We start from the raw sequence: 24,962 nt of genomic DNA on the forward strand, positions 1-24,962 counted from the left end.
AATTATTTGTAGGACTGAGTAACATTAAATAAATATAAATATTAAGTAATTTTAGATACTTTTTTCTTTCTTTGAGTGTGACAATTTTTAGTCAGATAATGTACATTTGGAAAGCAAAATGTATTTGTAGAATTTTTGCTTCTCGATTTTTTACAGAAAATTTGCAATCATAGTTTGATTTATTTTATTAATTAATTTTTTTTTTAAAGGACTACATGCTGTACTCTCAAAATTATATTATCTTGTACAAGATGTCATCGCTTTTTTCAGTGTTTGTTATTAATTTCATAATTCCCATTAGGTTTGCATCCAAATTTGCGTTTGTAATAATAACGTTTAAATACTGTTGCATGTTAGCCCTTATCTGTACCTAAATAAAAAAGTACTTAATAACATTATTGATGTGTTATGAACATGCTAACAAAATCACAAAAGTTGGCCAGTGGAACTATACCAGCAACAAAAGCCAGAGTTTACAATGTCATAACGGCCTACAAAGATTTTACACTCTTTACATCATTGTTTTTCTTAAAAAATTGTTACAGTAAAAAGTTCTTTAAATAAACAACAAATGCAGTATTTACGGGAAATTATTGAAGCAACGTTTTATTTGTACACATATCAGTTTTACAACAGATAATGGTGTTTAAGATAAGCAACCCTCACAATAAGATGATTTGAAAGGGTGACCCGAACATATTTACGATTTCGGTCGGATGGTCTGAAAGACTACATCTTGTCTCCAATAAATCACACAAGAAGCTTGTCTGAGCAAATGGCTTGAAGGGTCTTTGCGGTTTGGAGTAATCAACTAATCATAATCAAAACTTAATGTGTACAAATGAAACGATGCTGCAATACCTTGACTATGTTATCAGCAACACTAAAAAAATGCGAAATGTATGATGGTTTCTGTTCGCGAGTTACATAACTAATTCAAACGAATTTAAACAATTAATTGATACTGATTGGACTTCCTTGTCTGTGTTCATGTTAAAATTTAGCTGCTTGACCATATAAATAAATATTAAATTTCTAGTAATTTTAGTGCGTTATTAAAATGGCACTTTTAAGATGTTTGGAGATCAAACACCATGAAATTCCTTTGTTTTTGTTAGCCTTGTGCCAAAATGGAATCTACGCCTATGGTTTCCGAGCTTGGATATTTGACTTGCCGTCAGACGCCCTACCAACATGACAAACATTAGACAATGATTAATTGCTCTTCAATTAATTAACTGGTTCTCGAACAATTGCGCAACTTAAAGCTCTTGTTTTGAAATGCCTTAAACTTACTCCTGACACCTGTTTCTAATTTTCCAAAGCGGCGAGTTTAGTAAACGTCTACAGATTTTAGTGCATCTAGGTTGTCGCCATGCTTTAACCAATATGTCGGTTCTCGAAGGCTCGTTCTGTCAGATTCACGTAAACATTTAGCTATTTTATTCCAAACGTAGCAAGTGAAAATGTAATTCGCTAGAAAAAACTATGGCCCAAGGAGTTTTAAGTTCGGATATTTCGAGGAGAAATCCTCAAGACGAGTACGAATTGATTCAACGGATAGGGAGTGGAACTTATGGTGATGTCTACAAGGTGCAATTATTTTAAATTAATACATTTGGACCCGTTAATTCAACTAATGTTTGTTAATTTCAGGCGAAACGACTTTCAACCAATGATTTGGCTGCGATTAAAGTGATTAAACTGGAGCCAGGTTCGATCCTGTGACCACTTGTTTGATCAATGCTAATGTTCCTTTCCAGGGGATGATTTTGGAATAATTCAGCAGGAGATTCTTATGATGCGAGACTGTCGACACCCCAACATTATAGCTTACTATGGTAGTTACTTGCGTAGGGACAAACTATGGATTTGTATGGAGTATTGTGGCGGTGGTTCTTTGCAGGACATTTACCACAGTGAGTCTCAAAAGTCGTAAAAATGCCAATAAATTACAAATTTCAGTTACTGGACCTTTGGCCGAACAACAAATCGCTTACATGTGCAGAGAAACGCTTCTGGGCCTCTCATACTTGCACATGATGGGCAAAATGCACAGAGACATCAAAGGGGCCAATATTTTGCTCACTGAGTCAGGTGACGTGAAATTGGCCGACTTTGGCGTCTCTGCACAAATTACGGCCACGATTAACAAACGCAAGTCGTTCATTGGGACTCCTTATTGGATGGCCCCTGAAGTGGCGGCAGTGGAGCGCAAAGGGGGCTACAACCAGTTGTGCGATATCTGGGCAATTGGCATCACTGCAATCGAGTTGGCTGAGCTGCAGCCACCCATGTTTGACTTGCACCCAATGAGGGCGCTGTTTCTGATGTCAAAGAGTGGCTTTAAGCCGCCTACACTTAAAGATAAGGAGAAATGGTAACGTTATTTTTTTTTTTGTAATAATGTTGTTGTGACTGGTGGGTTTTAGGAGCCCAACGTTTCATAATTTTGTTAAGGTCGCTTTGACAAAGAATCCCAAGAAAAGACCAACAGCTGAGAAATTGCTTCAGGTTTACGATTGTGTCATGAAATTGATTAATTAATAATGATTTATTTTTAGCACGCTTTTTTCCAAGGTGATATGAGTAAAAGACTGGCTATAGAATTGTTACAAAAAGTTAATAATCCCTCGCACATGTTTACTGAAGAACCCGACGATGAAGGGGTAAATATTTACTTTTGGATTGAATTACTTTTATAATGCTTACGTTTTATACTTATTCAGGCTGAGATTGCTTACAGTATATTTTAACAAAATTGCAAAAAGATTTTTTTGTTGAAATATCTTTTAAAACTTCTCTGAATCTCAATGGTGACCTTAAAAGTTTGCACTTATGTCTTTCTGTAACTATAAACATTAAGGGCCGGTTTATAGAAAGGTCAATTAAAGTTAATTGCGATGTTAAAAGTTAACAACGCGAATGTACCAACGAAATTACTTCAATTTTGTCAAGTGATCACTTAATCACGCATTTAATTGCGAATTAAATTAATGACGCTTCTATAAACCGATCCTAAGGGTCGGTTTATAGAAGGCTTTGTTAAAATTTAATTCGTTGTTAAAAGTTAACAACGCGAATGGACCAATTACATTTGTTCAATTTAATCACGTGATCAGTTAATCAAGCATTTAATTTTGAATTAAATTAATGACGCTTCTATAAACCGGTCCTAAGAAAATTTTCTGAAAAAATCAATTTCTCTATAAAAGCCTCAGACAAATGGGAAGTTCATCAAGTTGTAATTTTGTTGTTTTGTTTTCTGATCTTTAGGGTGATTGAAATGGATTTGAGTGTTAAAAATAACGTTAGTAGAATAAACATTGAATATGACTCCTGCGCTAGAATATGATTTGTGCGTTTAAGTATGTTTTTGAAGTTTTTTCCGAAAATCGGCGAAATTGAAAAAGAAAAAAAATTTTTTTGGCGAAACCAGTGTTTTTAACTTTTAACCCAAATTAGCGCGTATTCTGTAATGAAATCTTTAAAATTTAAAGACCGTTAATCGTTGTTCTTATAGCAATAACCAATAAAATTCCTAGATTTTCGATTTTAACCAGTGTTAAATTTTAACCGACCGTTAAAAACAAAAGAATGTTTTTTATTGTTGAGGGATTTTTTTGAAATCATATTTTTTTGTGATATGTTAGATGAAACCGAAAAATTACCAGATCGGATAAAAAAGACTGATTTTGTCTTTTTCGAATGATTTATTATGAGCGATTATTTTTATCTCGAAATTTTGTAAAAAAAAATAGTCAGAAAATCAATGAATTTATTTAAAAATAATGGTTTTGTTATGAAACGTTATTATTTGTGCTTTTTTAATTTTTTTTTTTTTGGTTAGATGGAAATACAATAATTTTGCACAAATGACAAAAATACTATACTAAATTAAGATTAAAATGGTGTTAAATTTGCCTTTGCCTTTTACAGTACTTAAGCGCGTTTTTTCTTAAATCCGTTTTTGTATGAAATTTTGATAAAACAGATTTAAAAAATCACCAAAATAAAATTTTTTTGTCCGTTACATACAGAATCGCAAAAAACGAAAAAATCTAATTTCTTAGAAAATAATGTGTTTTATCTTATTCAAGTCAAAGAAATTTTTAAAACCATTATTTTAATTTTTTTTAGGTTGATTTTGTTAGATTATACTAAAAAATCGCCATACCGGATAAAAAATGACTTCTTGTTTTTTTTGAGCTTATTTTATCATAATTTGAGATTTATCTGATCTCGACATTATGTAAAAACATTGGCCAGGAAATCAATGAATTTGTTCAAAAATAGTGAAGCTTTAGTTTTTTTGCTCTTTTCGTTTTTTTTTTGGGTTGTTGTATATAAAATAACTTCGCAAAATGTTGTTAAAAATGATAACAATGTACGAAATGAGACCAAAAAATGTTAAATTTGTCTTGATACTGTGCTTGAGCACGTTTTGAAAAAAAAAGTTTTTTTTAACAATACTGCCAGATAAATAAAAAAAATCACTAAATCGGATACAAAATCTCATTCATTTTACATTTTTTGAGAGTTTAGTCTCGAAATTTTGTAAACAATTGGACAATAAATCAATAGATTGATTCAAAAGTAGTGGTTTTGTTTAGAGAATTTATTATTTTTGCTTTTTTCTGAGTTTTTGTTTGAAATTTTGCTAAAAGAGACCGAAAACGCATTAAATTAACGTAATAATTAAATTATTTTTTGTTTTCTGAGGATTTTTCTGCTGGAATCGCCATTATTTTGCAGAGTTTGCATTTTGCATTTTGCGGTTTGTAGAATGAGTTATCGATAGATAAATTTTATCGATTCCAAAATTTCTATGAAATACCAATCTACCTTAGCAACATGTAACCGATAAAATGATTATGCAATAACACGCTTAAAAAATAAAAAAATATGATCTTCATATTTTGTTTTATTTACACTCTATACATTGGAACTTTGTTTTTATTTTAAAATTATTCGAAAAATGTCATCGAAAATTTGAAAATATTATTTTTTATATTTTATATTCGTGCACAGGGGCCATAGAATGGAACGTTTTTTCATCTCATTGTTATTTAAATTACATTAAAGACCACAAAACAAAAATACAATATGAAGTATATTTAAAAAAAATAGTCATTGAAGTCATGATTATGAAGAGGCGTAGGCGCAAAATTTTAAGATTACTATCGCGTTCCAGAAGGGTTGCAAAGAACTTTTTAACAATCCAGAAATTAGTTTTATTGATATTTTTCTTTTTTTCCCCTCTGCATATTTTTCAGAATATTCAGTCGTTGCAATTAAATTAAATTAAATTGAAAATAAAAAATCAAATATAGTTTATTTTGGGTCTTGCAACAATTTTTTAAGGTATTTTTTACACAAAATACTTAAGTATCTGTTTTAGAGTTATACAGTAGTAATTATAAAATTTTGGTTATTAGGTTTTTAATTTTTCAATGTTAATATTTGTAATTAATTAGTATTTATTATAAAGAATTATTGAAAAATTCTGGAAAAATTCATGTGCATCGAAAAGTGTGATGATTACTTTTTGAGATACAGGATAAATACTTTTACCAGACACACTGTATATTTTAGGCAATACCGAACGTTCCTCAACGCATTGCATCCCGGCTCACATCGCGTCCAAAACCACAAAGTGCAATAAATATATCTGGCGAGATTGAAAACATTGATGAATCAAACAATACCCTTCAAGGAACTGGTAAATCAAACACCACACTGTAAACATAAGTTTCTTACAATTTTTAAGGGGCGACAAATGCATTACCACGCGATAAGCAATCATGGGATGTCACTGACATCATGAACAATGTGACAACTGTTCATAACTGTGTGGAGCATCAAAACAAGAAGTGTGGTATAGGAACAGCTTTTGACTCCTTGAATCGCGAAAAGTAAGTGTTGTTAATTTTTTGATTTTGAAATTATCTCCCTTTATAAAGATGATTTTAGATCAAAAATTACTTTTGATCCAAATTCACTTTATAATGAACGCTTTTTCGTAGCTCTGATCGGCGAGCCATGACTGGTTCACAAATTTTGAACATGTCTTTGAGGTTAGACGTGAGAGAGTGTGGAGTTTTTGTTTTCGTTTGCTGGGTTTTCACATTCACATCATTGGTGTTATTTCGTTTTATTTTTTACATTTGTTTTGCTTATTCATCGAATTAGGCAACAACAATTAAAGTTTCAATCGTTTTTATTTTTAAATTTCTCTGAAAAAGTTTGTTTTTGGAAAATTCACGCTTAGTTTGAGAGAAAATCATATGAAATATTAATAAGTCATTTTAATGCAGTAGTGGTTCTACTTAATGCTTGAATAATAAGGTAATTGCATGCGATTTGAAAGTTTTTCGTAGATTCCAGAAGTTAACACAATAATTAAAAAGTACTAACTGATTTCCACTTTTGTATTTTTTGCCACAACAATAAAATTTAATGCGGCGAAGTAAAAATGAATAAATTATTCTAAATCAATTTGAATTTACCTGGTTTACTAATTTTTTGGGAAAATAAGGCTGGAAAGTTGAAAAGTTTACGCTTCCTCTTATATTTTTCAAAACGATGTGAATACAATTAAAGGTGCAAGAAAAAGGTAAAAAAGAAAGTTGAATAAAAAAAGTTTTTCAATTTTCTAGAAAGTTAAAAGCTAGGAGAAAAGGTCTAAATTAAAATTATAAGGCATAAAATTCTATATAAAAATGTCCTTTTGCGTTTTTTTATATAATATTACTAGAAGTAAAGGGATGATATATACAACTTTAAAAAATCATAGAATAGGATTGTAAAAATTTTGTATTTACATCCTCATTTATTTCTTCTGGATAAAGCTAGAAACTTTATTATCAAAAGCTTTTAAACTTTGTATTTACCTTTGTTATCTGTTTCACTGTGAAAGGGTTACTATTGTCCGAATGAATTGAAATTTTGCATACTTACGTAATCTACGTGACAATGCAATTTTGTATAGTTAGTTGCTTCCTAAAGAGGTTAAAAGGGGTATTCAAGTTTTAGGTTGGACTGGGAGAGATTTGTTGGTTGTTTAGGGAGTAATTAAATTTCATATTCTTTCGTTTCGGTTTTTTATTAAATCTTTATCAGGCTACAATATTACCACCTGTTGCTTAAACTTGACATGGTGCACATAATAAAAACTTAAAAAAACATTTTTTATATATTTTTTGTTTTTCCAAAAGATTTCTCAATGAACGTAGCTTTTAATATACAGGATGTCCCACCGAAAAGGGACCCCCTAGTAACTTTTTTATTTATTAATCAACTCGAACAAAATTTAAATTACACATGTTTGGACTAAAGGTCCACATTTTAAAGTAACCAATTTTTTGAGGAGTTTACCATTTGTGAGATAAAAAAATAAAAATAATCAAAAAAGATGCTTTAGTTTTGACTGATTTTGACAAAAGAAAAATGATTCAATAGGAGTTTTGTTGTTACGTGTCATGTTTCTATAGCGAAGTTACCAAGATGTGAGAATTTTTTAAATTTTATTAGATACAAATTTAATGGAAATGAAATTAGCTAACAGTTGAAATAACTTTTTGATGCAAGAATCATTTTTATCTGTGACACTCACCAAATGTTTGTAATTTAAACTTTTTATAAAAAATGCAGCATAGTTAAGTTAAAGTTGAAGTGAGGGGTAAATAGTAAAACAATAGTAAAAGTGTACGATAAAGAAACAAAAATTCTCTAAATTTACAGTGTTCTACTAGTTTTGCATTTACAATAAAACTACTGAATTTGCGATAAAATAATTGTAGATTCATAATTTAAACATATTGCAAAATGGTGGAAAGTTACTATTGTAACTTGTTTCTAAATCTTCGATTTTGATTCATTACCAGTCAGGTAATCTTGTTTTTTCGGCAAAAATAATTCATATTCTACCGAAATATAGATCACTAAACGAATGTTTAATGTCTTGTCTAATACTCTTGAAGCAAGTTACACTTTTTTGTGAGATCTGTTAAAACTGACTGAAAAATTATTAAATTAAGACAATACTTACACAATTTTTTGTTTTTTTTTTCGAACGCTTTACAGCCAGAAACGTAAAGTTTTGTCGAAAACAAGCAGAAATAGCTATACTAAGCCGAACATGTTGTTATTTTTTTTTTTTTGGTTATTTAAGCAAGTTTTAAATGTCACATTTTGCTAAAATTGCTCCAAAAATCACGAAATCAGATAGAAATTCTTATTAGTAATAATTAATATTAATAATTTTAATAATATGAATTTGAGTATTTTGTGCATGTATTTAGTTTGATTTCAGTAGGTTTTTAAAAATCGGTCTATAAATGAACCCAAAAAATTTCAAAAATGATAAAAATTATGTTTTATCTTATTCAAGTTGAAGGATGTTTCAAATCATATTTTTTTGTAGATTTTGTTGGATTAGACCAAAAAATCACCAGATCGGATAAAAAAGATTTTGATTTTGTAGCCAAAAAATTAATGAATTAGTTCAAAAATTGTGGTTTTGTTATGGAAAAAATTCATTATTTTTGCTTTTTTCGTTCTTATTTTTTGGCAGTTGGTATTACAATAATTGAGCACAAATGATAAAAATGTACTAAATTAAGATAAAAATGTTGTGAAATTGGCCTTTATAATTTTAGCAAGTTTTAAATGTCACATTTTGCCAGAATTATCTCAAAAATCACGATATTAAATCGAAATTAATATTAAGTATTTTGTATTTTTTGTTATTTTTTTATCGTAATTTCGTCAATAAATTTACCAAAAAAATATCAAATTTGTTAAAAAATAATGTGTTTTATCTTATTCAAGTCAAATCACTTTTCAAAACTATTACTTTCAGGTTTTTTTGAGAATATGTTGGATGAGACTGAGAAAACACCATAGCTGATAAAAATATGATAACTTTGTTTTTTACACTTATTTGTGCCTTTAACCATATTTGCAGCGTTTTGAAAAATATGTGTAAAAATTTGAAATAATTCAAATATTCTGTTTCATAAATTTGTTGTATTTCTTTTGTTTCTTTCTTCTGAAAACTAGATACTCTATTTTAAATTTTTGTTTGCATTTGCAATTTTCTTTCCAACTCTTTTAAAATTTAGCCGAGCTTGGAAAGCAATGTGGCAGAAAGTATGAAACAAATGTTCACATGAATTAGTTTGTTCCATTTTTGATTTAATGTATTGTATTTGTCTAGGAGTCTATTGCAGTACATTGATGAAGAATTAATGATGAGGTAATTTTCATTAATTTTGCCTATCTTACTAACATCAAGCTTGTTATTTTTTGTTTTGCTGCACTTGGGTGAAAGGGATGATGACCTTTAGAATGATAAAATTGTTTGGTTTCTTACTAATGGTTGTCATTTCTTCTAATTATTCATTTTAGGGGAGCCTACAAGTTTCAGCCATTGGATGCGTACACTCAGCAGTAAGTTTTACTTATAGTTTTATTTCAAAATTTTTGTGAATAAATGTGTCAAATATTTGTTACATATTTTATTGTAAACGTTGGATTATTTTTCTAGTTTAAGCTAGTGTTTGTTTCCAAATGTTTCAAAATTTTGTCGCTCGATGTAAGTACGCACCACGCTTTTGCTTGAAAACGTAGACTAGTGTATTGCCTGTTTGATTTTTGGTTTTGGCACCAAACATTAACTTTTCAGTATTTTTGAACATATTTCAGGCCGTGATTATTTATCTGTTTTTATTTCAGAGCCACACTTCCAGTGCAAGATTCCGAAGTCAGTGTAAAATGTGATGTGCACCACATTTCTAGTCCTACAAGCGAGTCCTTAGTAAATAGCTCACCGCGACGACATTCCTCAGTAGATGAATTATTTTCACCCTTGAACGCTATGAATATTAACGGTCAGCGGCAGAGATCGTTAAGTGATAGTGGTAGAACTGATAGAAATGTCAATGGTAGGAAATTGGGGTTTGTTTTGAAAATATTGTGTTGATTAATTCTGTGTAGGAACGACAGAGACTGAGACGAATAATCATGATTCCAATGCTCCGGATCTAGTTGCTTGTCCGCCTGTACCTCCAAGGAAACATCGCCGAAGACATACTCCGCCGAGGCCGCCAAGTAATGGCTTACCTCCGACTCCTAAGGTTCACATGGGGGCTTGCTTTTCAAAGGTAACAATAAATTATTTTCAAAAGTTTGTATTTACCTTTTTTGTTGTCTTTCGGCTTTAATATTTTGCGAGTCAAATTTCGTAGGATTTCTATTTAGTTTAAATAAAAATGTGTAAGCATTTCTCAATTATTACAAGCAATTATTAATATCTCGGCAACGAAATTTAAACCAACGTCATTCGATAGACTAGAAAAATCTTGCAGGCTATTGGTTTATAAGGATGGTTTATAACTCTCTATCTCCCACAGGAACGAAGATATTTACATAAAATCGCTTTAACAGTTCGTGTAATTCCAACAAGTTAAAATTTACTATACACATGTAATTGTGCACGTTACATTCCATTAATATTTAATTTAAATGATTTATAAACAGTTCGATTGAGCAGAAAAATCCTATAGGCTTTTAACGTTTTAAGGGTAAAATCAACCTTCTGTTTTCTGGAAGAACAAAGATACTGATGATTTCTGATAGTTTTAATATTGCTTTTTAGGACATCCCCTGCTTTCTGACAAGGTAAAATTTTGAACATAATTTCCGTGACATTACACTGATATTTACTTTTATTATTAATATTTTTTTATAAACCTTCTGGTCCGGGGACAAGTCCAGAGGTTTACTAAAAACTGATGTAAAATTTTCTGCTCAATTCGAATCCAAGGTTTTTTGTTTTTTTTTTATTTGCAATTACCTTTGTAATAAAAAGACAGTTTTTGCAAAAAAAAATGTGTTTACATCTTTCTCTTGGCTCTGGATACAGATAATAGCAACACTTTTTTAAAGATTCTTCAGTGTATGTAAATTGCAAATTATATGTACAAGCTATTGTTTTGACAAAAGACAACAAATTTACAGTTTTAGTGTAATTCGTGTTCTATTTGTGTAGTGATGATTTTGAGTTGTGAGATTTTTTTATTTTGAAACATAGACCCTTACTAATCGAGATGATATGAAGCTACTTGTTCAAGTAGGTTTTTGGTGCAAGAGTAATTTTAATATCTACTGTAATACGCACTATGGTATTGTAATTTAAAGTTAATGCAACATTTCTTCTGACTTTAACGCCTGTAATTTTTTAGTTGTTATTTCAATAACATCTAAAAAATTAAATAATATGTTCTTCAGAACAGATTTAAGGGGATGATACATTTTTTAAATTTATTTAACTTTGGCTATGTTTATTGAAATTGTTTGAATCAGCTGTTTAATTTTTCAAATACTCATCGATATAACCATAACCTTTCAATAATTTTTTCATTCCCTTGAAAATATTATCATACCTAGAGGAAGAACATTTATTACTCTTTAATCGAAACATGTTTCCGTGATTCCAGACAATTTTGACCGATTTAGCAAGGTCTTGAAGTAGAAAGTCACTTATTTGAAGCAAAAAATCAAATAAGTGATGAATTTGGACTCGAAATTACGTAATTTTAATTTTCTTCCAACGAATTTGTTCGCGAATTTGTAAAAAATGTTTTTTTACTTGACTTTAAATGACTTTTTGATGATTATTTAATTTGCAATAACTTCGAAATATCGAAATAATTCGTGCAACAAGAACTTATTTGAACTATTAGCTTCATTTCGTTTGACTTACGTAGTGGTCGAGGTTGTATATATAGTCTACCTTTTAAAATAAAAAATTTCTTATTTTTTCGAAGGTTTCACTTACAAATACAATAAAGCTGCAATTTTACAATAAAATTACAATAAAGCTGCAATTTTACAATAAAATTACAATAAAGCTGCAATTTTCTCAGTTTTCTGTTGTCAAGGTTAAAGCTTGTAGAATTTATATTCATTGAGTAATTGGGAAATTTTGCGCAATGTTCAGTCTTTTGAGGTATCTACTCGACGATTATTTATCAATATCTTTGCCTCTAATTGAAATACGTTTTTCCATAAAGTTTTATGAAGAAAGATCGGCGTCGAGAAAGATTTAAGATAGGATAAATTGATAGGAGAGGGCGTATTTTTGTCTGAAATTGCAAATAAACACAAGAAATACTAGAAAGTAAAAAATATAATAAAAATGTAAAAAAAATTATTACTAAAAATTATGGTCATAACACTACGATATTAAGTTATTTTGCTCACTTGATCATTTTTAAAGGTTTCAAAAAATTACAATACTAAGCTGTAAGCAAAATATCTGCTGTGGTAGAAATAAAAACATTCCGTAATCGGTCAATAAAAATATTTTTATTGTACACAGAGTGTTGTATACAGGGGTGGTGAACCAAAGTTACATTTTTTAACAACACCCTATATTTTTTGCATAATTGGATTCTACTATAATGTAACCTTATATAAATTTTTATCAATCTATCTCTTTTAGTTTCGGAATTATTCAACTTTTCGTTACAAAAAAGACCAATTTTTTAAAAATCACTGCGAAGTAGCCTATGAATATTTTCCTAAAAATTTGCAACAGAAAACCTCAGAATACCCTGTAGTTTTAGAAATAATCTACCTTTACTTGAAACATGAATATAATGTACAAAACGCAAAAAGTGGAACACTATTTATACGTATCGATAGCATTTTTTATAAGCGCTTTCTAATGATATGCGGTTTGTATAGCAAATTTGAAATATTTCTTAAAGTGTTAAATTTTTTTTTATTTATTTCATTATAAATTCTTGATGAGCAACATTCTTTTATGTATCAAGTAATAATTAGGATTACTAATGCAATTCACATTAGTAGATAAAATAAATTACCATTTGACTTACCAGATTCTAGGATAACAAATGTTCTTGTAATAAAATAATTTAAAAAAAAAATATTTTAAATTTGCTATGCAAACTTCATACCATTAGAAAGCTTATCAAAAATTCTTTCGGTACATGAAAAAAATACGTGGTGTTCCATTAAAAAAACAGAGTTATTCAACTTTTTGCGTTTTGGCACATTCAGTATGTTTTAACTAAAAGTCGTCTATTTGTGAAAACTACAAGGTATTCTGAATTTTTCTGTTGCAAATTTGCCGAAAAATATTCATAAGCGACTTTGTAGTGATTTTTCAAAAATTGGTCTTCTTTATAACTAAAAGATGAATAATTCCGAAACGAAAAGAGATAGACCCATAATAGTTTATATAAAGTTACATTATTTTTTTACGTGTATTTCAATTTCAATTCAATTTAATTATGCAAAAATATATATGGTGTTGCATTTAAAAAATACAACTGGTTCACCCTGTGCATAATAAAAATATTTTTAGTTTGTCGATTTTAAGTCAATCTATCGCATAATAATATAATAAGAATAACATAGCAATATTTTAATTACCAAAAAAGTTTTAGACCGATTACACACCCCTGGGTCACCCTGTATAATGATTTAATTAATTTATAATTTATGTAGGTGTTTAATGGCTGTCCGTTGCGAATCCATTGCACAGTTTCGTGGATCCATCCCGAAACAAGAGATCAACACTTGCTAATCGGTGCCGAAGAGGGTGTATACAATCTCAACCTTAACGAACTTCATGAAACGTGCATTGATCAACTCTACAACAGAAGAACGGTATGGATGTACGTAATCAAGGACGTTCTCATGACACTGTCGGGTAAATAACCAGTCATAGTTTATCAACATTGTATTTTTCTTCTTTTTTTTGTGTAAAGGCAAAACACCACATTTATACCGACACGACTTGGTGGCTCTCCTAAGCAAGCAATCGCACAGGTTCAGTCTACACATGAATCGGATTCATGAACGACTTGTACCACGAAAATTCGCTTTAACTACTCGTGTACCTGATACCAGAGGGACTCAGAAGTGTTGTGTGGCGAGGAATCCTTACAACGGATACAAATATCTTTGTGGGGCCTCAGCCACTGGCATTTTTCTCATGCAGTGGTATGATCCCCTTAACAAATTTATGCTGTTGAAGGTAGGAACATTTTCATAGGGAGCAGAAGTGTGATGTCATTTAACGTGCAGAAATACAAACTGGTTTCGTTTTAAAAAAAGTATTTAGGGCCGCTTTGACAATCGTCCGATAAGCTCTGGATAAGTTATCCGTGGTATAAATTCATGCTGCAGATAACGGGGCGATATCCATCAGACAACTTTTTTGTGTTTTACAATACAAATAATTTATCCATGGAATAAATGTGACATTTGAGTATTTTTGTGACAGTTACTTTCCAACCATTTTCAACTAAAAAATGCAAGATGTTAACATATTTGAATCAGACAGGTTAAGAGTATCTATCTAATCAATGTTGTCCAAGAAAAATGCCCATAAAGTTTCTCAAAAAGCAAAAAACCAATGAAAGCATAGTATAAATTTATCCCATAGTTTATCTGATTGTCGAACGACCAGATAATTTATTTCGTAGTTTATCCTATCGGGGGTTTATCGGACGATTAAAGAACTGTATAAAAGTAAAAAAATAATGTATTTTTGATCTGATTTGATAGCAATCTTCGCAAAAAAAGTTTTTCACCTAAAAACGCGCTTCATTGCTCAAAATAGTATATTAAAGAACTAGTCTTATTATAAGGGTTAATTTGGCGCACGAGTCCCAGGTTAGAAAACGAGCCGTAGGCGATTTTTCTATGGGATAGTGCGCCAAAACCCTTATAAAACGAGTATTTTATGCTGTTTTTTATACTTTGCGCCCTTTTTTTCTTATTTTATTAAAAAACATTGTCGTCGAAGGAATTTTGTGTCAATTAGTAACGATATTAAATAATAAATAATAAATGAAGAAGAAATGATTATTAAATCGATCGTACGTGTATTCGACGCATTATCGACGAAACTCTTGAAAACTAAATATCCCTAAATTAAAGTACACTGTACTTTAATGAGCCATAAATGACTCTGATGGACGTTAATAAACATATTATAAACGCAAAGTATAAAAACGTATTAATACACTATTTCAAAGTGTAAAAAAATATCTACTGCTAATTATTTCTTGTTTCGGGGCGGACATTTTATCCTAAAAAAAAAACAAAGTTTTGCTTATCACTCGCCTTATTTTAAAGGAACTTTTGGGAAATCATTGATTCTTTGACTAAAAAACGTATAAAACGCTCAAAAATGTAAAAGTAAAATTGACGTCATTTCCTACCTAATTTGATATTTTGGTCCAGTTTAGCAAACTTTTGCCAAAAAAAAAAAGGTTTTTTGTCTAAAAATACCTTAAACCAGTGGCGGCTCGTGAATTATTGATAAGGGAGGCTAGCTCCCTGATACATAGTAACTTACGTCTCCACGCATATTTCCACACCACCTTGATTTGTTGAGGCACTGCAATGGCGCGTTAGTTTTTATTAAAGAGGGTCGATTGTCAATAGCCATATTATTCCACGTTTTAACAAAACCAATCAAAAAATGTAACAAAAATAAAAAATTCTTATAAAATTAAATATTGGTCTTCCTGTCTCTGTTTTATTAAATTAAAACTTTTGTATCATAATTCAAACTGTTAAAACCTCTTTTTAGCAAATAATCTACAGTGCCATTGCATGTAACAAAATCGTTCTCATCAATAGCGGTACCAATGATCCATTAGCTTCACACCTCTAATCTCTAATAATAATGAGTAATGTTTCGTCTCCAGAAAATTTAGCGCAAGCGCAGTCCCGGTGGATGCTAGCGGCCACCGGCTGGCTCTGCTTTGCCAATCTAGATTAAAACCAGGATTTTCAAGGTTGCGGTTACATTGGGAAATAGATGTTGGACCGGAGGCTGAAAGCAAGTAGTCGCCACCACAGCGGACGGACTGATATTTAGCGCAGAGTGCTGATTTCCTCGGCATAAGCGGTATTATTACATTCAAAAAATTAAAATCTAACATTTTTTTAAATAATTATGAGGAAAATAATATTTAACTAATATTTATTTAGTATTTATTAGAAAATTATTATTATAATATGTACTGTTATATGTAAAATCGGTAAACAAATCACTTTCTTTTACAAAAATTGTGAGGAGGCTTAGCCTCCTCTGACAAGCCGCCACTGCCTTAAACTGCTCAAATAATGATATTATTAAACGTAATAATAACAAACTCATTTTCAATCAAATTTTGCGTTTTTTTGTTTCATTCTAACAAAATTTCTCTCAAAATCGAGTGACTGATGCAACAGAACACAAATAGAACTATCAATTTCTATTTATTTGTGTTGTTCAGGCGTACGTTTAGATTTTGCGAAGTAGATGAGTTTTTGGTTAAAAGCCTAAAAACACTGAAATACTTGGAAAAATATAATTTTCCATTTAAAATAAGGAAGTTTATAGCGACTTCCGGTATAACAGGAAGTGTCACCCTCTTGAAAATATTTTCATTGAGCAGGACCTAAGAGATTATGGTTGTATACAAACTTTCAGATGACTATTATTATTAAAACCACCAATACTTCAAGACGGAACACCCTGTATTACAATATTATATTATAGTCATACAAATTACTCTAAAACAAAAACGGTTTTTATTGTAAAATTTGTTAAACAAATCAAAAACTGTTCACTAACACCACTAACACTTTTTATGATATACGATCTGATTGAAGTGGGAAAAGCACTTTACGTCCCTGAGTACATCCCTGTACGAAACATTTCTTGGTAGTTCGCCAATTAATTTTTTTCAATGACGCAGTGAACTATTCAGAGTGTTTAGAAAAGTGAAGGCGCACTACAAGAAAATATCATATCATAAATGAAAACTGGGAGATTATAGAAAAACCTAAGAAAATTATCGATTTTTTTATGTTATATCTGTAAGTATTTGGGCAATGAAGGATGTTACAAAGTAACATCCGGGGCATTTCACGCGAAGCGGACAACAACAAAAATTTGACATCTTGAAATTCGGTTATATTCGGGATAATTGTTCTCCTAGAAAGCATGATTTTAAATACATTATGATTTTTTTGTATGACACTTATTTGTGAAGATATTGACTTTTAAAAATTTGACGAAATATGGGACAAATATGGAGTTTTTAGAAGCTTTTATTCAAAAAAATTGATGCATACCAAAATATTTAAAATAGTGCTTCATATAGAAAATTCTCTAGTCTTTTTGATTCTGAAATCAGATTTGCAATTTGAAATTTTTTTCGTGTAGAAAACCGAAAGTGAAGTTTTAAATCCATAATTTAGTAACTTGGACCATTTTTTTAAATTTATTTTTATTTCAAAAAATAGCTTATAATATCAAGATTTTATACTATAAGTCACAAATTGGAATCCCTATTCCTTTAGGAGATACAGAACTAATCACGTACGTGATCGGCCGGTTTACGCAAGAAATTACGCGCTTAATGACTACAGTAAGTATTATAGTGTAAACTCTTTTTACTTTAAGATATTTTTTATAATAAAAATATTTTTTTTAAATGGTCCAAGTTACTAAAATTCGGATTTGAAACTTCACTTCCGGTTTTCATTACGAAAAAGTTTCAAATTTTAAATTTAATTTTAGAGTTAAAAAGAACAGTGAATTTTGTGTATAAAGCACCATTTTAAATATTTTGTTATATATTGTTTAATTAGAATAACAGTTTGCAAAAACGTTATGCTTAATATTTGGTCAATTTTTAGAAGTCAATAACTTTTTAAATAAGTCGCTCACAAAAAAAATACGTATTTTCATTCACACCTTTTAAGAGAACAATTGTAACCGAATTTCAGGTTGTATTTTTTTGAGTTGTCCGCTTCACGTGAAATGCCCTATCCCATTCCAATATATTGACTTTCATCGAAGTTAACTTAGTTCTTCTTCGATAAAAAATTAAATGCATATTTTTTTAAAATTACACCTTCTATTTAACACTCATTCTTTATTATAATTTATTATAATATAAATTTTATGTTAATTGGTTTTAGTAAAAATCGGTGTTAATGGCTTAAATATAGGATAAATTCTTGTTCAACACCCTTAATTTTTATTTCTAATACATACTAGAATTTTTCCAATAAATTTTACTCACCAGATGGACATCACCGATTGCAGTCCTAAAAAAATCTACTTTATTAATCTCAATTGAAACTTTTTATAAAATCTCAAAGGTTTCAGTGAAACATCAAAGTGGAAAATTTAATTTAATTTTTTTAATAGAAGTTTGTATTTTTACACATTAAATCACATCAGCACTTCTGCTCTTTTCTGTGAAATTTTATTCCGAACTAAAAATTGTAGCATGTCGAATGTGTTCTACCAAATCCGTTAAACGTGTTTGAGATGATCATCACTCCCGAATTAGAGTATCCAATGGTGTGTGTGTCAATAAAGCAGGCGTATCAACCGAATCGATTTAAACTGGACCTCATCAATATGAATTCAGGTGGTGAGTATTCCCTTTAAGTATTTTTCCATCAATTTGTGTTATTTAGGCGCGAGTTGGTTCCACTCTGATGAGCTCCAAGACATGGATGGGACCGCTACAGTAATACCAAAACGAGAAAATTTAAATATAGTCAATGTTACTCAGTTAGATAAAGATTCTATTTTAATCTGTTACGATAATGTTGTTAAAATTATAACTCCGCAAGGGAATTTGAAAGTGAACAAGAAGCAACTGTCAGAATTGAAGTTTCATTTCAATATTGAGAACATAAGTGAGTTGCTTGATCACGATTTTGGTTTTATAATGTTGGTGATGCGATTTTAGTTAGTCTTCCAGACAGTGTTTTGGCTTTTCACAAGCATGGAATGCAAGGAAGGTCTTTCAAAAACGGTGAAATTACGCAAGAAATCACCGATACGTCAAGAACTTACAAACTCTTGGGCGCTGATAAGTACGATAATTTGCGCAATGTTGTTCCGTTTTTTTTAATCGTTGTATTTCAGAGTTGTAATGCTTGAAAGCAACTTGATACGTACTGGAACATTAACCAATGAAGAAGGCCATGATCTGTATATTTTGGCAGGGCACGAGGCTAGTTACTAAAGTTGGTAAGCAAATAATAGGTTCAATTAAGCAAACTACACTGCTCAACAATTGAAGTGGATATTGAGAGAAATTCTAAATTTTGGTAATTCGTTGTATATTCAATAACAAAAAACAGTCACAATAAATAAATTTATACTCGTTCACACTCAAAATTAAAAACTGAAAAAAATTGTCCCTCAAAAACCAGAACTAGAAGTAAAACAAAAAATGAATAAAACCTAACGAAACTTAAAAGTTCTCAAAGTCAAATTTTACACCGTCCCTACAAAAACCTAGTACCGTGTAGGTCCTCCCCTGGCTCTTAGCAGGGCTTTTACTCGATTGAAGAGACTCATTATTAAATTATTAATAAAATCTTGTGGTATCGATCCCAAATTTCTTACAATCCATTAGCCAGTTCTTGTAACGTTTCAAGAGGCTGCTGGAGCTGGTGTAAACACGGCCCAAACATGTTCAATGCAGTTCATGTTAGGCGAACAGGGTGGCCACTCCATTCGTGTAATGCCATGATGTTCTATGCGCTTATTCAAAATTCTGGCGCGATGAGGGCGGGCATTATCATCAATAAAGACGAATCTTTCGCCTATTGCACCAAAAAATTGTACAATTATCGGCTCTATTACTCTATCTCGAGAACGCTCAACAGTCATTGCTTCATTAATCAAGACCAATAGGTCTGTGCGGCCATTAAAACATATGCCTCCTCACACGCACACTGATCCGCCACCAAAAAGAGTGGTTGAAGCCATCACATTTGCATTGTACCGTTGTCCTCTTTCCTTCCACACTTTTTAGCATTTTGGCTAAGAGGACAACGGTATAATGAAAATCCAACCACTCTTTTTAGTGGCGGGTTAGTGTGCGTATGGGGAGGCATATGTTTTAATGGCCGCACAGACCTATTGGTCTTAATTAATAAAACAATGACTGCTGTCCGCTATCGAGACAGAGTGATAGAGCCGATAATTGTGTCATTTTTTGGTGCAATAGGCAAACGATTCGTATTTATTGACGATAATGCCCGCCCTCGTCGCGCCAGATTTGTGAATGAGCGCATAGGACACCATGGCATTACACGAATGGAGTGGCCACCCTGTTCGCCTGACATGAACTGCATCGAACATGTTTGGGCCGAAATGTCTAGGCATTTAAACCAGCTCCAGCAGTCTCCTGACACTTTACTAAGAGCTGGCTAATGCATTGCAAGGAATTTGGGAAGTGATACCTCAAGATTTTATGAACAATTTGATAATGAGTCTCTCCAATTGAATAAGAGCCCTGCTAACAGCCAGGAGAGGTCCTACACGGTACAAGGTTTTTGTAGGGATGATGTAAAATTTAAATTTGAGAACTTTTAAGTTTCGTTACATTTTATTCGATTTTGTGTTTTACTTCTAGTGCTGGTTTTTTACGGACAATTTTCTTCAGTTTTCAATTTTGAGTGTGAACGAGTATAAATTTATTTTTTGTAATTATTTTTTGTTATTTAATATACAACGAATTACCAAAATTTAGAATTTCTCTCAATATCCACTTCAATTGTTGAGCAGTGTATTTTCAATAATGTAGTGTGTACGAGGTAAGTGTATTTTTTTTGTATCTCAAAAACTATTAATCACAGAACCCAGCATTTGTTATTTATACATGTTATGTAATTTTTCAGAACTGTTTTTACATTCTTTGTGATGAAAATTACTTATTTAATTTTTTTAACTTAATTAATTGATAGTATTAAGTCGCTGAAAAAAAATTTTTTTGATGTAAAATAATGTTTGAACTAGCAACCGTTTATTTACGTATTTTGTACACAAAACATTTAATTTCGATTTATTGATAGTAGTAATATATTTTATCATAATTCTGAAAACAATTAAATTCATAGAAGAAAATATCAAGTATTTAATAGAATTCGCAAGCGAATTTTGTGTAATTATCAGTTTTTGAGATGCAGCAAAAAATACTTTAGCCAATTCGCCTTTACCTATTCACGATGTTTTTGGCTCGGCTGTGGAACTTTGGGTTTTCACTCTGTATATTCGCAAACTAAAATAAAACAATAAAGAATTACAAACCTTCGCGTTTCGTGAATTTATATTCGGTTCACTTTCATAAAAATCATTGTGGTGCAAATAGCGAACCCCGGCATTAAATTTTATATGAATTGTCATGGTAACAGCTTAGCCATTTGCACCACAATGGTTTTTATTAAAGTGAACCGAAACTATGTGTATTCAATAATTACGTTTTTAGTTTAAAAACGTGCTAAAACACTCGAAAAGGTTGAAATATTGTATACCATTATATTATATTTATTTCCCATTTTCTATTATTTTATTGTCCATTATATTATATTTTTTATTTATTTATTTATTTACTGGTTGTTCGGCCAAATAGAGCGAAATCTTGGCATGTTCAACCTAATCTGGTGGCTTTTGAATTATTTTGGTCAAAATTTGGCGTAGTATCTGCATTTCTGCACAAAAATTATGCTAAGACCTGATTTCTGTTACAATAATTAACTTCAGTTCAATTTTTTCTCTCTTCTAGTTTCTATATTTTAACAGAGGTTGAAATTTATACTGTATAAATTTAAATGTTTCCTAAAACGCTCAAAAAACAAACACAACACCTTCTTTGATATAATTTGTAGCTTTTGCACTCCGATCTAACGTAATCTTGGGAAAAATATGACCACTCAAAAATAGGAAAATTGTCACCAGTTTTTTTCGGTGGTTTTTCGTTTATTTGTGATGAAATTTATTTGTTTTTGGCTGATAAACGTTTGAAAAAGAGAGTTGATGTTATTTTTGACTTAATTTATTATTTTTATGGGACTGGTTTAGCAAAATTTTGCGAAAAGTCAGAAATTTTTTCCCACAACGAGCTTAAGCGCTATCTAGATTTAGCTTGGCTATTTAATTTTTGACATATTTACTGATTTTTTGAATTATTTTTGATGAAATTTCTCGAAATAATAATTGCGTTTTAGCTAACAGACAAACGTTATGATCGGTATTTAATAATAATAATAGTAATAATAGTAGTAGAAATAATAAAAAAACTAATAATAGTAATATTAATAGTAATAGTAATATTAATAATAATAATAAATAGCAATATAATTAAAATTAAAGTTTTTATTTGGTTTTAAAAAAGTTTTGTTGTTTTCAAGGTAAGAATCGTTTGTACATTGATGATTACGGTCATTAAACTATTTACATGATTTTAAGCAAAAAATTGTCCAAGATTAACCACTTGCTACCAAACTGGTACAAAAACCACACACCAATAAAAATTACAATCGGATTTTAATAATAATTATAGTAATGAATTTCATTTTGATCATTTCATTTTAATACCGTTCTTATTTCTTCTAAGCTATAATAACTTTTTTATATGTTCTATGAGTGTTTTCTCATTTATAAGTAAAGGATTATCTGTAAACTGATATTCTCATTACTCATTTTTTGTTTTTAAGCGAGAAATTGCTTAAGATTAAACACATTTTTTAAATTTTTTAAATAATAATAATAGTAATAACAATTTATTAATTATTTTTGACGAAATTTCTCGAAATAATAATTGTGTTTTAGCTAACAGACGTGCTGAAAGTGCTGAAATACGAAAGTAATGTAATTTTTGACTTAGTTTAGTAATTTTTTGTTTCGGCTTGTAGAGTTTTTAGTTTAAAAACGATTTGGCACTTTGTTTTCTAGTTAATTTGGTGACATTTTGGAATTTTTTTGTCGAAATTTTTCGCCATAATTTTGTCTGGAACTCTAAAACTTACCCTGGTTGTTTGAGTGAGAAATGAAAAAACCTTACAAGAAAACAGTTTTTAACCCAAAATTGAGCGTAAGTATTTTTGTGATTTTGTGGTTATTTTTAATGAAAATTTTCGAAATAATTGTTTTTAGCTAAATGAAATACTCGGTTTCAGAAATTTAAGAATAATATTTTTTTAAATAAACAGTGATTTTTTGTCTGGTTCATGTTTAACTTTTGTGAGAAAACTACTAGAGGGTTCGAAAAACCGTTTTTAGCATTATTAAGTGATTTTTCAGTTTATTTTACACGAATTTTCTCGAAATAGTTGCTTTTTTGGTTGTAAAACGTGATTTTAACAGATAGTGATTGCGAATTTTTGACTCAAAAGATATTTAAATGCTAGAAAATGACAAAAAATGGTGTTACTATGAGGAAATTTTTCGCGAAAAAAAAAAAAGATTTTTTTAGTGAGAGTATAATAAATTTCGGAAATTTTCTAACACTGATTATCCAAGGTGTTTGTAAAAAACACAGCCACTTTTTATACAAAAATATCATGAATGGTTGAATAGGAAGTGTGGAACCAAACATTTTTTGTTTAAACTATTTACGTGCTGTTTTGAAAAAAAAAAATTATTGAATGGTTACTTAAATACTAACTAATATCCATTCCATTTCCATTTTCTTTCAAAATTAGTTAAAATTATTCATGAACTTCGAAAAAATAATAGCTAATGTAATTTATAATCTCAATAAAACATATCTAATTAATCTATAACTATTTTACATGTTTAGTAACGTTATTTAAAAAAATAATTTGATAAATTTGGCATTTCCCGTACCTGTAATTTAAAAATGTAATTGTTTTCGAGAATACAATTTTTTTCATTTTTATTTTTTACGACTTGAGCATTTAATGTTTTTTCCAAAGGTAAATAGTTTATACAAAAAACGTTTGGTTTCATGTTTTTACTCGCCTTGCTTGTAAAGAAACACCTTAAAGGTAAGTATTAGAAAAAATATAAAAATGATCTTATTACTAAAAGATTAATGTTTTTGTTTCAGGAGAACGCTCACAAAAGTTGAATTTTCGCTTCGTTTAGATTAACTTAACTTATTGGTAGAATAGCGTACCGTTAAGTAAAGAAATGGCATACAGAAATCGTGATGTTTTAGAATTAAAGAAATTATTAACTTGACATACCTCAAACATATTTCTCTAGACGACTAGAAAAATATAACGATTTATGCATGGTGTTTAAAATATTTTAGATACCCAATTTTAGGAGATTTATAAAAAGTACATTCTATTTTTATGAATTAACATAGAGTAAAAATCAAAATCTATATTTGTAAATTTTGTTTCATTTTCAAGCGACTAGACGCAGCTACTTTACAAATATGATTTTTGGATCGTGGAATGTTTAAAATTTCGCAAAACTAACTAGTTTTATTTATACAAATTTAGTTGTGCGTAAAAAGATATTTTTACAAATGTAGAGGTGTAAAAGAGTATTTTAATAAAATGGTAATTGTGCACAAACATTTACACGTGCAATACTCATCTTTCACATTGTCTTCGCATAAACAAATCAAATACGCAGGAATTATGCATAAGGGCTAGCTTTGACTAGATCCGTTTATACAGGGCGAACAAAAAGCAAGGACGAAAGTTTTTTCTCTCGGTTCCAGACTTTTTGGACAGCCTGTATATGCATGTCTGTATTAAAATAATGTATAGTCAACAGCATGTTTTGGCTGTGTTAATTATTATTTTCACGATTAAGAACTACTTATGTAATTATGAATGTTATATTGTACATAGTGTAAATTCTTAAATATGTGAGAAAATACCAAATAGTTATTTATTTTTTAAGTTTGATTTGTTGTAATTTTTTCTATGACCAAGCCGTCGAGTTATATTAATCAGTGTATTGAAAATTATTTATTGTAAACTAGGCGTTGTCTAATCTGTTATATTATTACGAACATCCTTATTTCACTTGGTCTTGTTACTTTTTGTAATTTCTGTATTTTGTAAATAAAGTGGTACACAATGATGGCTTTTTCATTACCTTTTAGTGCTCGTTAAAACTATTACAG

The 24,962-nt window shown here is 30.0% G+C and overlaps 1 protein-coding gene and 1 long non-coding RNA gene across 9 annotated transcripts in view; one reads left to right on the forward strand and one right to left on the reverse strand.

Annotated features, from left to right (window-relative positions):
* Positions 1-24,962, reverse strand: part of LOC135265282 (uncharacterized) — a 362,501-nt gene that overhangs the window by 111,715 nt on the left and 225,824 nt on the right. The gene's annotated exons all lie outside the window — the stretch shown is intronic.
* On the forward strand, positions 1,352-24,919 carry hppy (happyhour). 8 transcript variants are annotated; one of them, XM_064358754.1, is made up of 20 exons: positions 1,352-1,593; positions 1,657-1,714; positions 1,764-1,919; positions 1,966-2,380; positions 2,433-2,514; positions 2,565-2,669; positions 5,596-5,722; positions 5,771-5,915; positions 6,027-6,077; positions 9,221-9,259; positions 9,412-9,453; positions 9,739-9,947; positions 10,000-10,166; positions 13,540-13,744; positions 13,803-14,071; positions 18,338-18,485; positions 18,532-18,756; positions 18,810-18,936; positions 18,989-19,093; positions 23,925-24,919. In XM_064358754.1, the coding sequence occupies exons 1-19, from the start codon at positions 1,489-1,491 to the stop codon at positions 19,086-19,088; spliced, it is 2,775 nt and encodes a 924-aa protein (XP_064214824.1). In that variant the 5' UTR covers positions 1,352-1,488; the 3' UTR covers positions 19,089-19,093; positions 23,925-24,919. The 8 variants fall into 8 exon arrangements, with proteins under 8 accessions (XP_064214824.1, XP_064214828.1, XP_064214826.1 ...); XM_064358758.1 differs by having other exon boundaries at positions 18,338-18,482; XM_064358756.1 differs by lacking the exon at positions 23,925-24,919 and adding an exon at positions 19,723-19,733.

The sequence above is a fragment of the Tribolium castaneum genome, chromosome 1 (genome assembly GCF_031307605.1).
Source record: "Tribolium castaneum strain GA2 chromosome 1, icTriCast1.1, whole genome shotgun sequence".
Lineage (NCBI taxonomy): Eukaryota > Metazoa > Arthropoda > Insecta > Coleoptera > Tenebrionidae > Tribolium > Tribolium castaneum.

What these genes read in the sequence shown, in the direction of transcription:
- hppy (XM_064358754.1), top strand. Translation starts at nt 1,489, where the DNA reads ATGGCCCAAGGAGTTTTAAGTTCGGATATTTCGAGGAGAAATCCTCAA. An exon ending in ATTTTGAACATGTCTTTGAG is followed by an intron (nt 6,078 to 9,220) that starts GTTAGACGTGAG and finishes GTATTTGTCTAG; the next exon opens with GAGTCTATTGCAGTACATTG. An exon ending in CGTTCTCATGACACTGTCGG is followed by an intron (nt 13,745 to 13,802) that starts GTAAATAACCAG and finishes TTTTGTGTAAAG; the next exon opens with GCAAAACACCACATTTATAC.